General features: G+C 45.9%; 5 protein-coding genes across 5 annotated transcripts; 2 read left to right on the top strand and 3 right to left on the bottom strand.

Moving 5' to 3' along the window:
• Nucleotides 1-1,317: 1,317 nt before the first annotated feature.
• On the bottom strand, nucleotides 1,318-3,622 carry FOMMEDRAFT_132741 (uncharacterized protein; the record flags this gene model as incomplete). Its single annotated transcript, XM_007264618.1, has 12 exons — nucleotides 1,318-1,330; nucleotides 1,450-1,655; nucleotides 1,719-1,784; nucleotides 1,840-2,079; nucleotides 2,146-2,327; nucleotides 2,405-2,444; nucleotides 2,517-2,625; nucleotides 2,695-2,941; nucleotides 2,994-3,100; nucleotides 3,178-3,279; nucleotides 3,310-3,513; nucleotides 3,570-3,622. 12 exons carry the CDS (start codon nucleotides 3,620-3,622, stop codon nucleotides 1,318-1,320), a joined length of 1,569 nt encoding a protein of 522 aa, XP_007264680.1.
• Nucleotides 3,623-4,072: 450 nt separating this feature from the next.
• FOMMEDRAFT_18616 (uncharacterized protein) lies at nucleotides 4,073-5,882 on the bottom strand. Its single transcript, XM_007264617.1, has one exon. It carries the CDS (start codon nucleotides 5,828-5,830, stop codon nucleotides 4,220-4,222), a length of 1,611 nt encoding a protein of 536 aa, XP_007264679.1. The 5' UTR covers nucleotides 5,831-5,882; the 3' UTR covers nucleotides 4,073-4,219.
• Nucleotides 5,883-6,292: 410 nt separating this feature from the next.
• Nucleotides 6,293-7,894, top strand: FOMMEDRAFT_154043 (uncharacterized protein; the record flags this gene model as incomplete). The annotated part of the gene is made up of 1 exon (XM_007264616.1): nucleotides 6,293-7,894. One exon carries the CDS (start codon nucleotides 6,293-6,295, stop codon nucleotides 7,892-7,894), a length of 1,602 nt encoding a protein of 533 aa, XP_007264678.1.
• Nucleotides 7,895-9,008: 1,114 nt separating this feature from the next.
• Nucleotides 9,009-9,569, top strand: FOMMEDRAFT_154041 (uncharacterized protein; the record flags this gene model as incomplete). Its single annotated transcript, XM_007264615.1, has 1 exon — nucleotides 9,009-9,569. One exon carries the CDS (start codon nucleotides 9,009-9,011, stop codon nucleotides 9,567-9,569), a length of 561 nt encoding a protein of 186 aa, XP_007264677.1.
• A 314-nt stretch (nucleotides 9,570-9,883) lies between these two features.
• Nucleotides 9,884-12,273, bottom strand: FOMMEDRAFT_18615 (uncharacterized protein). The gene is made up of 4 exons (XM_007264614.1): nucleotides 11,824-12,273; nucleotides 11,317-11,774; nucleotides 11,059-11,260; nucleotides 9,884-10,998 (listed from the first exon to the last, which is right to left on the bottom strand). Exons 1-4 carry the CDS (start codon nucleotides 12,256-12,258, stop codon nucleotides 10,294-10,296), a joined length of 1,800 nt encoding a protein of 599 aa, XP_007264676.1. The 5' UTR covers nucleotides 12,259-12,273; the 3' UTR covers nucleotides 9,884-10,293.
• Nucleotides 12,274-12,547: the final 274 nt, after the last annotated feature.

Here is a 12,547-nt window from a genome sequence, read left to right as displayed (position 1 = left end):
AAATCAGCTCGCTCGACGCTCCGGATCTCAACCAGTACACTACCTGACCCTTCCTACACGTTGTCATAGTGTGTCCCTCTCCTCGCTTCAATTACCTGCACTTGCTAACAATTCTGTCCCTTAGGTGAAGACTGGTCTGATATATTCAAAGTATGATTCTCCACAACTGGACGCTCCTTTCCTTTCTTTCTCTCTTTTCGTGTCTGCATGATCGTTTCACAAGTACAATATTATTAGAATGAAATGTAGTAGAAATAAATCAATGCAAGCATATTAAAATGTAAATACTTAATTATAAGAGGAAAAAGAGAGAAATAAATGAATACCTGGATTGTAAAATATTATAACTATTTTGAAGCCTTGTAAAGCTCTTATAAAGTATAATAATATTTAACAATATACAAAGTACTTTTAAAGCTTTACATTAGATTGTATATATTATAAAACTATATTACTCTTGTTAAAATACAAAGTTCTTTTAATATCTTTTCATTTTAGGAGGTTGGATATAAGTTCATTTACATATTGTCAATACTTATAAACCTTATTCATATTAACAATTTGTACATACCTTTTTGTATCTTATATAGCTTTTTATAATTTTCTCATTTTAAGAGGTTGGATATATGGTCTTTTATATTTTTTAGAAAATTTATATAATTTATATGTTTATAAGCTAATATAAGCCTTAAGACTTTTTCCTGATGCAGAAGCACTTTCCGCCACTGCCGCCGCCGCCACAACCACCATCCTCCTCCTTTACAAGTACTACATTTCCAAAGTGTAAGGACGAGAATTTTTGATTGTCATATAGTCTTTGTTAATTACTTCCATTTATTGCTAACCAAGGTCTGAGCCCAAACGACCAGGAATTGTTTTGCTGTTGCTATGGACCAGCATACGGATTGGTGAGCTTTTTACACGTCCTTATACCTTTCCACTCATGCCACTGATCTAAACTTCCTCACAGATGATCAAATGCGAATATAAAAATTGTCCTATTGGATGGGTGAGCAAGATATTCTTTCACTGGACCAGTCCTTTTAGCTAATTCGGCGCGTTTAAAATTCCATAGTGGTTGCATTAGGCCTGAGATTGTACTCGATGAGGAGGATTATTCATGGTTATGTCGACTCTGTTTCTTGAATATGGGCTTAAAGATGCTAGGAGACTCCGAAGTGGGCTCTCATTCTGAAGTGAAGGGTGACAATGTTGAAATCGGTCATTCTTCGTAAAAAAACTATTGTTGATTGAAGTTTCGCCATCATCACATGTTGTAATGTTCCTTTTTTAAGCCTATACCTTGAGTACAAACAATTACGAGTCACAACTGCGTATCTGAATTGTTGGATACATATTCCAGAATATATTCTATAGTTCATCTGTTGGCGCGGTAGGAAGATGAAGAAAGTCAGCGTGGATCAGTTTCCAGCTTCGCGAGTGAGCTACTTACCAAGTTTTCCGGTACCGTTTATTCGCTCGTCAATCCACAAGTATACACCAGTTGCCAGTGCAGATAGAAGGTACGAATAGTCGAATGCCGCACCGAATACTTCGTAGGCAGGCAATGTTGAGAATACATTTGAGTCCATATCCGCAATTTTCGGAGGAAATGCTGTGCGTAATTGCACCAACGTAGAGATCAGATACGTGCCCTAGAAAGAGGAAGTGGTAGATTAGTCAATGAGATTTGAGGTGAGTTTGCACGCAGTATTTACCATCAGTTGAGCCAATATGAGAAGAAGTAGTGAAGCTCCTAGATTCTGGCTAGTAATCTTCAATACCTATGTAGAGAAACCTGATCAGCATGAGTTCCAAAGAAAGTAACACCAGGATTACCCGTGAAACGGCCCTCAACACAGAACGAACGCTACTTAAGATGATCACACCGACGAGCGCCAGGCTGACTTGTCGAGAGATCGCTGAGATCTGCTCTAGGCTGAGATGTACGAAGGGCAGTAACGACACGAGGTACGTCAGGAAGTGAGTGATTAGGTCTGGATAAGACGATTTGGCATCTTCACCAGTCGTGGTGGCTGCTGATTCAGAGCGAAGAGGCGCGAGTATGTTAAGAACGCACTACGGTAATTCATCATTCATTCGATACTGTACTGGGAAAGGAGAGGAAGATAGAGTTTAGCTTACACTAAGTGTCCGGAATACACAATACAGTGCGAATAGCCTCCCTGCCCAAAGGAACACTCTCCCTTGTAATGTCTTATTATACCGAGCATTCGTTTGTAGTCGTCGTATGTTTTCTAGATTGCGATCCATCTGATATTCAAGCGCTAATAAACCAGTGATCTCTCGTTGGATAGAGGTCAGTTCTACGGAATGCATGTCAGACGATCATGTTCGTTATCAAACTATCGGTGCAGAAATATGCCTGAGTTTCCCGTTATACTAGAAGCCACTCTCGACATCCACGAAGAGTTTTCCGTTGTCTATTCTCATGCAGAGAACGGGAAATGTATTAGAATACGATCGTACTAAGAGAAAGCCGAACAAGAATCAACCTTTACTCCTTGCAGCCTTCTTTCTTCTCTCCGTCGCACCTGTATATCATTTCGTATTCTTTCAAGCGATTCTTCTGCAGTTTGAATTTGCTGTTCAGTCGGCACTTTCCTGGTACCATTCCGAAAGCACGCAATTATATGAGTTTATACACTAAGAGAATTGAGCAATTGCACCTACTGCCTCGTTTGCGAAAAAACTGGCATAAAGTCCCAAACTGCTCGGGCAGCTCCGAGCCCAGAAAGCATACCAATAATGAACGTTCCGAGAACAATCAATCGAGGCAATGCCGCCGAGATGATACCTGGATGCCCTACAGCAAGACTCTCTGGAAGTGGGATCATTGAGAGAGTGAAGAGGAAGAGGGAGTATGGTATGAGTGCCATTAGAATGCGGGCTGGTATTGACCGGCGCCGGGACAAATGACCTACATCAACAGAGTTAACCTCAGAGATACTAAGGAAAGATAATTGACTCACCGATTGGAGACTGGTATGTTAGAAGAAAGTTCTGGGACAAAGGAATTACAAGAAGAATCATGGCCGACTCCAAAAATAATGATATTCGCCAGTTAAACATTCGACTCCTAGATAGGATGAAGACGGTTCTAAGTAAGTACGGGGTTGAGCGTGGCGAAGCACGTTTCTTTCGAATAATGCCCACCTTGAGTCGAGCAGATTCAATTCCTGAGACATAAAGAGCAAGAACAATGTGCAACTCTCCGAGAAACACAGCGAAAAGCACAGGCGTGCTATATTAGAATGCCTCACGTTCCACTTCTTGACGTTTCCATACGATGTGGTACGGGAAGTGGACAACAAGGGCCCATCCCTTGCGGTATTCGGTGCCGGAAGGGTGTCGAGTTCCAGTTCGGCATCGGAGTCATCGTTGCCAACATCGTGTTCATTGTAGCTTTTCGACGGAGCTCCGGTGAGAGTCTGTAAATCGTGGAATACCGAACGCAGCACGCGAGTATAGCATGTATAGCAAAACGAAGCCCTTTTACACTTTATGGATATCTTTGTCGTTTGGGTGGCAAGATGGATTTGTCGTACCTCAATATTGTTATGAAAACGGTATTCACGGGCACGAAATGGTCAGTCGACATGGCTTGACCATTGATTCTTGAGACCAGATCAGTAGATGGTCATTCCGGTACAAGTCGAAGTTTAAGAAGATAACGGGATCGACGTGTCAACTGCGCTCCCGTACGTCATCTCAAACCCACGTGGTAGAGTCGCAACGCGACGCGTTATTTGGAGCTATTTGGTCTAATTCGTTTACATGATCTTACACCGTCAAAGAAATGCAATCAAGAGATCCTCTTATGTTCATCGCAGCGGTAAGGCATATATATTAAAAATTAGATGATCTATCTAAGTCACGAAATCGAATGTGCAAGAGAATTCGCCAATGCCTCCAGATGTGTGAATTGTAATGCAACGGTCGTGCGAAGCTTCCATTAATATGACCAGTTGGATAATTACAGCGGGTGACTAGAACTACTGGAGGGGAAAAATGGGAAAAAACCCAGACACAATAGAAGTCAAGTATATGGGGGGTGTGCACGTTTTTTATGGGCTACTAATGCCCTTCTAGAGGAGAAACGGGAGGGGCAAGCAGAACATAAAAATAAGTCATGCGATTCGATAGGGAGTTTGGCTGTTCTATATAGGGTCTTGGACTCTGCCCGTGAGAGCCCAGTCTAGTCAAACCAATGACCCCGTAGTCTATCCATGCCATGCGTGAACTTCCATTCGATGCCCCGCTCCTTGCAGTAACACTCGCTTTTCGGAAGTTTGATATCCTGTAGTACCCTGAAACGATACCCGCTCCTTGTACGTACAAGGAAGCCTTCATTTTCCGAGCACATGCACACGTGTAGAGACCATAAATTCTTCGTCTGGTCGGTTTCTAGATACGCTAGCAATCGACGATCAAACATCTCCCAAGGTTCATGTTCTGTATCAGGATACTTTCGGAGGTCCATTGAAAACCCAATCGTAAGTTCTCCCGTGGATGACGGAATGGATGTGAAAACTGCAGGAGAAGGAAATTCGTCCGATGTAACGCAGAGCCTTCGGAGTGTATTGCTGCATGGGAGTAACTGGGGAAGCACAACGTTTCCAGACTCGGGAGACCGTAATAGAAGGCTAGTGACATGCACGAGAAGCGGGGCGACACTCTCGAGGGTTGCGAACGGATGTTCATGTGTCGGCCGACCTCTTCGCCCCAAATTCTTTTCAACTGTATGTAGGTGGAAGACGTCATCAGCACCGCGTGTCCAGGAAAGACGTTCCGACGTAGTATAAGCGAGAATGTGAACCGAGCACAAGTCTGGCAAGTGCGTGATGGGCAGAAGTTCCATAGGGAGCGAAATTGCAGATAGACCGCTAGGTGACCAGTTGTAGAGCCTCAGGGACAGACTCCGAAGGCGAGGCAGAAACGCGAAGGACGAAAAGAGTGCATCGGGTATTGGGAGGTAATCGCGAGCATGTGGACAGATCTCGAGCTTGAAATCCCGGACCATCGGTATAACGTGAAACAGCTCGGAGAACGCGATTGCATCGCAGCTCCGGACCGTAAGACTCATCGAGCTCACTGAAGTCAACCTCTCCAAGAGGGCCTTCTTCAGCGGTCGGATGAGACCAGTAGCATCATAATCTTCGAGTGCAACAACGGACAGTTGCCGTGTCCATGGCCCATAAATCGGTTGCCTTAAAAATTCCATTGCCACTTTCCGAGATGGATTGTTCAGTTCGACGCAGCGTCCGAGAGCACGTCGTGCAGGTATAAGCCAGCTTCGCCGCACGAGAGACATATTCAACAGATCCTTTCGAAGTTCACCAACCCTCTTAACACTCCCACTGCCATTATCTGATACTCCATTCCCATTCAAAGACCAGCGAGATACACATTCGATTTCGTCACCTATAACGTCGGTGACACCGTCAAGAATTGCTTGTGGAAACCCGCCGGACGTAGCCTGACTACAGAATCCACGATTCGTGAGATAGACAGCCCTCCTACATCGTCGCTTGGCTGCGTGTAAATAGACATCCTCGGTTCCAAGAAAATTGAGCTCCTTCGGGTCAAAGTTCGTGTTCCGTACAACGTCGAAAATAGCATCCATAGTCTTAAGGTCCACACCGTGAGCAAGACAGAGACTGGCAATCATAGCATCTGAAGGAGTCGGGAACTCTATATATGAACCGAGCGTGCTGTCAAAGGCCAACTTTTCGTAGAATGGCATCGGTACCGTCATCGTTGCGGTTGACACGAGTTGGCGACGAGCTGGTTGGTCGCGAAGGGTCATACATATTCACTAGCTCGAAAATTTCTTTCGCTTCTAGCTTGCCGTTCATTTTTTCCCGTTATGTAAGGGTTCCACAATCTGAAGGTGGAAGAGGAAGATGAGCAAGCTCAAGCACGCATGAGCCGCGAGAACCTGCGCAAACAAAGTCCAAACAAACAAGCGTAACATGCCCTCTCGATTTGCTCAAAGATTGGACCGCGACATACACAAACCTGTCGACGCTATCACAACGACACCGTAGGTGTTGTATTTATATTATGTTCCTTGTGCAAGGCTTTGAAAGAGGGCCTGGGTGTATCTGGTGCTGGAAGAACTACGCATTGCGCACTCCTCAAAAGCAAACCTAAACTGGTTGTACAGACCCACTTTGCTCTCATTCACCACCTCCATTAACAATGTCCACAAAGCAACGGTGCTCTTCATCTCACTGTTGTCTGTCTTTTCTGAGGGTCCCTTTCCCTCATGCAAAACAATCGCGGCGATGCCACACCCACGCTCCCTAATGATGTACTCCGGACGATCTTTCTTAATTTTGTCTCTAATAACTCAGAAAATACAATCCCAAGACCGTCTCGCACAAGTCCGCCCTTAAATCTATCGTGGGTCAACAGGCAATGGCGCGATGTTGCCTTGTCTACCCCCGAACTCTGGACTGCTATCGCGCTTCCGAACGAACGAGAGCGAAGGACAAACCCAGATCCAGATCCAACGACTGGAGATATCGAGTTACTCAAGCTATACATCTCTAGGAGCGGGGAAGAGCTACCCTTCTCATTTGCACTTGACTATGGAGGAGTGTCGAATCGAGGTTCAAATATCGACGTCTTATCCCTTCAAAAACACATAGATGGTATAAATCGTTTGGTGTCAGTCATGGATTCCGTGCGCCACAGATGGCGAGTTATCGTCGTGCGCTGTCGCTCAGTCGAGGCTCTCGGATCCTTATTAACATCGCTAGCTCTTGGTGCGCCTAAGCTCGAGCACTTGCTCATTTCGACGACACCCAATGCATGTATACTCACTAGAACTGAAGAGGAGACAGACATGCAAGTAGCTCAATATGTGTTGGACGTATCTGCTTGTCCAAAGCTAGAGAGTATTGTGCTTCAGTCCCCGGAGCTTCAAGTAGACCCATTCATTTCTGAGAAAGCATGCCTAAGGAGCCTCAAGTCCCTTGCTCTCAACTACAGCACGTCGCAACCGGACGCGTTCACATGGCTTCAATGTGCACCTTTCCTTGAGACGGCCTTCATCCAGCTCATCAACGCTCCGCCTTTCGCCCTTCCACATGCTCTACCATTACTCTTGCCATACCTTACCCGCCTCTCGCTCGTCTGCCTTTCCGGGGATAGTACAGAGGTCTCAAACCCCTCGTCGTTCCTGGAGCTTCTCAGGCTTCCCGAGTTGAAGACGTTTGAGCTTATTATGGACGGTGCTCTTGGCACAAACCAGGGTTGGCCGCATGCTCTTAATATGATTCGCAGGTCTAATCCAGACCGCGATTTCGAGACGCCTCTGGAAGAACTCGAACTGCTGGGAACTCCAATGGCGACCTCAGAATTTATTGATATGCTCTCGTTAGTGCCAGGACTAAAGAAGCTTACTATCGATGATGCACTCGCCTCAGATGAAGTGATGCTTCGACTAAGCACACTCGAGGCCGATGACCGAACACCTGTACCCGGAAGTATTGCTCATGAAGTAAGTGCGAACACGAGACGTGGACAGGTTCAACAGCCTTTGTGTCCCGAGCTTGAAACACTTGTGCTTCATGCATGCTCGGCTTCACTTTCAGTCTTGGCGAACATGGCGTCATCTCGTTGCCGTCTCAATGCTCAACCTCAAGGAACTGGTGATGGGGCATCTTATCCTGAGTCTACCCCTTCAGAAGAAACGTCAGGCAATAGGACAAGTAACATGCAGAATTATAGGACGTTGAAGAAACTGGAATTGGTACATAGTTATCGCAACGTCCCACCAATTACTGAGAATCCGCTATTCTCGAGGTGTCTGGACTACGGCCTAACTATCGTGCAACGCCCACGCACCATTTCTCGGCTTTGAAACATGCACGATGTTTCTGTGGTATTTTAGTCGTTCCTGCCATACATTGATATGAAATGAAAGGTTTTACCTACTATAATTCCCGTTGCAAACGTACTGGCCTTTTTACAGTCATTATGTGTTATGCTTTATTCCCTCTGAGAGAGTAAAGCGGAGTTTTATTAAAGCCGAGGCGAATGATTGCACTCAGTTGGTGCTTGGGCTCAGAGTGTGAGAATAAATAACCGTAAGTTGACGTAAGATTCCTTGATTACCTATTTTGGAAATTCGAAGTGGACATTCTGAATTCGAACCTCCGTTCTTTGTACTCACACTTGCCTCCATCCTCGACATGAACCTCGTTAGGAATTCTAAAGAGACTTGGGATGTACTTGCCTTTGGTCTATCACAGACCTTTAGATAAATCCACTCTTTGCCAGTACCTCTGACGGCAATGCTCACTGGCTCCAAACGTCCCTTCTTACTGATGCGATCAACAGACTGACCGAGGACGTACACGGAAGAAGGGATGTAAACTATGGTCCACCTATTCAACTGCTTAGTTCCATCATAGAAGCTGTAAACCTGGTCTCGTACTATGGTCTCGTCTCGTCCTAAACCACGAGCCATGATAAAAACATGAATCGCGGTGCAGGCTTGAATTACTTAAGTCCCCACATTTTCTCTTCTCTCTTGACAAAATCATGCTCTTCCTCCTTGTCCTATCGCTGTGCTTTATTCTACTCGCATCTGGATGGCCGTCACCGCACAACCATCTATCCAGTGTCACCTTAGATCCAGAAGCTATCAGCGACTTTTGATTATGTCATTGTTGGAGACGGACTCGCCGGATTAACCGTTGCGGGCCGGTTATCTGAAGATCCTACGAAGACCATACTTGTAATTGAAGCCGGAAATGACAATTGCATAAATTAGACTATCTATGACGTCTATGAATACGGTGTTGTGATATGTACAAATTTGACATGGAATTGGGACACAGAGTTCGGTAGGAGTATAGTAGGGTTAGTCTTCGAAGTTATTCATGCGAGCCAATTGATATCTTTTCACTCACTACCGACGTTGATTTTAGTGGTCGGACTCTAGGAGGCAGTGGTTCTGTCAACGCGGCTCTATGGACACGAGGGACGAAGGAACAATACGACGCACTCTCGCAGCTCCTCGTGATGGAGTGATTAAAGCACTTCGAGAAACACCCTGGGTACATTTCGTTTGTCATGGACGTTTAAATTCAAGACCTTTCAATTCTTCATTCAAGCTACCCAACCGCAAGCGAGACAGCGAACACGATCACGAGCATGACCGTGAGCAAGACCGTGGGTTAACTCTACTCGATATCGTACAAGGCAATGTTCCGAACGGGGAGTTCGCATTCCTTTTCGCCTGCCACACTGCCGAGCAACCTCATGACGGCGTGCTCGATGAGGTGCTTCACCTGTCCGCAGCAATGCAGTTTTCTGGATTTCGGAGTGTGATTGGATCGATGTGGGAGCTACTCGATAAGGATGGTCCATATTTTGCCAAGACTGTTTATGAGCACATGAGGGAGTGCAACGAGGGCGAGATGAAGTATACGAGGGCGGCTGCGGGACTTCGCAAAGCAGCAGTTGGACTCAAAGAACGGGACGGCATTCGCACTGAGAGATGGTTCAATTTGGTCCACATGGGTGCTTGATTCAAGTTGATTGGCTAGAGTTTCGGTGTTGTGTAATACTTACTGCCCTATGTACGCGAAAAAAGCTATTTATGCCATTTTCTAACAATATTGACTGCACAGACAAGATTACAGCACCATCATTTTCATGCTAAAGACTCGGTTTGCAGAAGCGCTAATGGTTGGACACAATACAGATCTGCGACGGTCATGTTACATTATACTCGTTCCACCTGCTAGTGATTTTATTTCTAATACGTAACAAGGGCAATGCAAACCATGAGCCCAGAGTAACAAAAAGTAGATCGATCGAATTTAAGCCTCAGAATGCAGATCTTTTCTTGAGTCTCTTTGGCTTTGACTACTCTCCCAAGATCGCAGACAATATTAACACCTCCTTGGGGGAGGAACGAAAATCGCGAAAATAAATTCGACCAGGGATCCATGATGTAGCATTGTTAATGCATCGAAGCGGTAATGCAATCAATCCAGCTTTCTGTTAAGGGAGTCGCTCTGTTGACACTCGGTAACGTAGTGTATTGTGTCACATCGACGTAAGACGCTTACTTTGCCCATTGCAAAGTCTAAGGATATCAGCCGTGCGCGACCCTGGTAATAATTTACAATCTCCGTTTCCACTTTTTAGCTGTGACTATTTGGAGAATAAACAGCATCTACTCGCATGGCATCCCCGTAATCACCCGAAAACACGACAAAGTGTTTGAGAGCCAATGCAACTTTCCAACTAATCGAAATACAGAATCTTCATCATCCCTGGCATGCGAACCGCAATAGCGCCGCTCCAAGGATCAACAGACGAGATATTCGGTTCAATCTCGTCACTATACGGTGCTATTTCGGGATCGAGCCACGCCGAGTTGATTGGCTGTTCACGCTCGTTGAAGAGAGAAAAGCACTGGAGCTGACGCCGTAGGCCGAACATGAGACCGGCGTTCGAGACATTTCGCGGATTCCGAGGTAGTCGAGCAATCGGGGCACAGCTCGACTTCACGAGCGAAAGGGAACCACCTTCGCCCTCAGACGTTGAATCATTAGAGGGGGACAATTGCAAACGAAAGGAGACGAGACGCATTGGAGTCTGTCCTCCAGGTCCACACATGTATGCGACGACGAACATCTCAGTCGGAGCGTCCTGTCGCCACGTAGGCGTGAAGACGTGATGCGCCAGGATCCATGGGCCAAAACCTGCACTTCCGTTCTCAGGATCTTCGTGTTCCCTATTATATGGAAGAGGAAGTATGGAGTAACCTGGATCTGATGGACGGAATGGTATGTGCTGCCAAGCATGATGATCCACAGCGTCAGACCAGAAGTCCCTAAGCATCGATAATGGGAGCTTGACAGCACAGAAACCGGACTCTGCCTGTTGCACAAACGCAATTAAGTTATTGCCGGCGAGTACCTTGGCACGTGCATCAATTCGGAGGCCCTTACATTGCAATGTCAATATTCACGCTCATCGGTGCCAAATACAATAGCTTATGCTTACCGTTTGGTCGACGAAGTCGAGTATCAGAGCCTCACTGGTTCTCCAATTGACGATAACAGTCTGGAAGCTACGTGGGATGCAAGAGATGAAGAAGTCACCTTGAAGCATTATACGGGATGGTGACACGAGCGGCATCCTGCGCTCAAAAACAAGCTCCCCAGAGCGCTGCGCGAAGTCAAAAGTATACAGGCGGAGGAGACTCCTACAGAAACATATAAAGATAAGTGGACAGAAGACATGTATTTATTTCCGACTCACGTTGAGGGGAACACAACGTCATCGCAGACTGTCGCAACGACGAGAATCAAACCGTCATTCAGGAGTTCGTAATCGAAGCCAGTGCTGACGATGTGTTCTTCCGGAGCTGGGATGTTCCAGAGACGTTCTCGCGACTCAATCGACCAAAGTTCTATGTCGCCATAGTTAGCTATAAGTAGCTCATTCCCGCCAGGAAGAAGTCTCGCTTTGATGATCCTTTCATCCTGGATGTGAGGAAGCGGCAGTTCAACGGATCGCAATGGTGGAACTTGTCCTGGTGTGTTCCATGTCCGATACTTATGCACAGCGTCGACAACTTTCCTTCTCAAGTCAAGGTCTGGGATAGAATCGATAGTCTGGAATGGACTGATATCTGGCGCTTGCTCGATATCGAGTTTCCTCATGAGCATTTGCCAGACAGGGCGTGATTGGCATACTCGATGTAAGGTTTTGCACGTCTATTGGGGAGTCAAAATACATTCAAATAATGAAAAGCTGATAACGCACGCTTTCAACGCTGAGAATGGTCTCGACGGAGCAATATGACAGTATTTCAAGGATGATTTCATTAGGTAAGGTCAGGAGAGCGCATTGAGTGGCAGCAATTGGCATAAACGAGCGACGGTTCTCAAAAGAGAAGTTGATAGAAAGGAGCGGAGACAGTTGGTGTAGAGGTTCGACCAAACCGCGTGGACAGAATGATGAGGATGGAGTGCCATGAGAGGCAGGCTTTTGGGGACACGTAAGTTTGCTTCCAATGGAGAGTTCAAAGTCTAGCTGCAAAGTGATGCCCAATGAAGCCCGGCTCCCTCTTCTCCAGCTCTCTTGTCTTGAACAATAAATGATAAATGCTTGAGCTATCTGCACTCCTTGCAATATTACCTCTTCAATAAAAATGAATGGGTCAAGAGAGTGTGCCAAAGCTAAGCATGCGTATATCATTTACGCGTCATCAAAACGGTGTCCAGGTTCTGTTGACGGAAGCCTCGAGCACTAATTCGCGTCAAAGCTTTCGAAGTTGTAAAGCTCGAAGACAGTTCATCATTCTCAATGAACACAGTTTGAGCCATGAATTATTGTAGTCAGAGTGACTGAATTTCACTGAAAATCGGGAGACCATGTTTGTCGTTGTTGTTTTGACAATATCACATGACCCAATATGACGCCACATTAGTAAGCAGATCACGGGAGGAAATGAACCCCTTTCTGGTCCCGAATTGAACATTACGGA

Source organism: Fomitiporia mediterranea, assembly GCF_000271605.1.
Source record: "Fomitiporia mediterranea MF3/22 unplaced genomic scaffold FOMMEscaffold_4, whole genome shotgun sequence".
NCBI lineage: Eukaryota > Fungi > Basidiomycota > Agaricomycetes > Hymenochaetales > Hymenochaetaceae > Fomitiporia > Fomitiporia mediterranea.
Note: the sequence above shows the minus strand (reverse complement) of the source record. Positions and strands in the feature narration are given on the sequence as shown.

Excerpts from the sequence above, each read along its gene's own strand:
- FOMMEDRAFT_18616 (XM_007264617.1), bottom strand. The coding sequence starts at position 5,830 with ATGACCCTTCGCGACCAACCAGCTCGTCGCCAACTCGTGTCAACCGCA.
- FOMMEDRAFT_18615 (XM_007264614.1), bottom strand. The coding sequence starts at position 12,258 with ATGATATACGCATGCTTAGCTTTGGCACACTCTCTTGACCCATTCATT. Across the intron at positions 11,261-11,316 it reads GACGTTGTGTTCCCCTCAAC|GAGTCTCCTCCGCCTGTATA; the intron begins GTGAGTCGGAAA and ends ATGTTTCTGTAG. Across the intron at positions 10,999-11,058 it reads TCGACTTCGTCGACCAAACG|GGCCTCCGAATTGATGCACG; the intron begins GTAAGCATAAGC and ends TTGCAATGTAAG.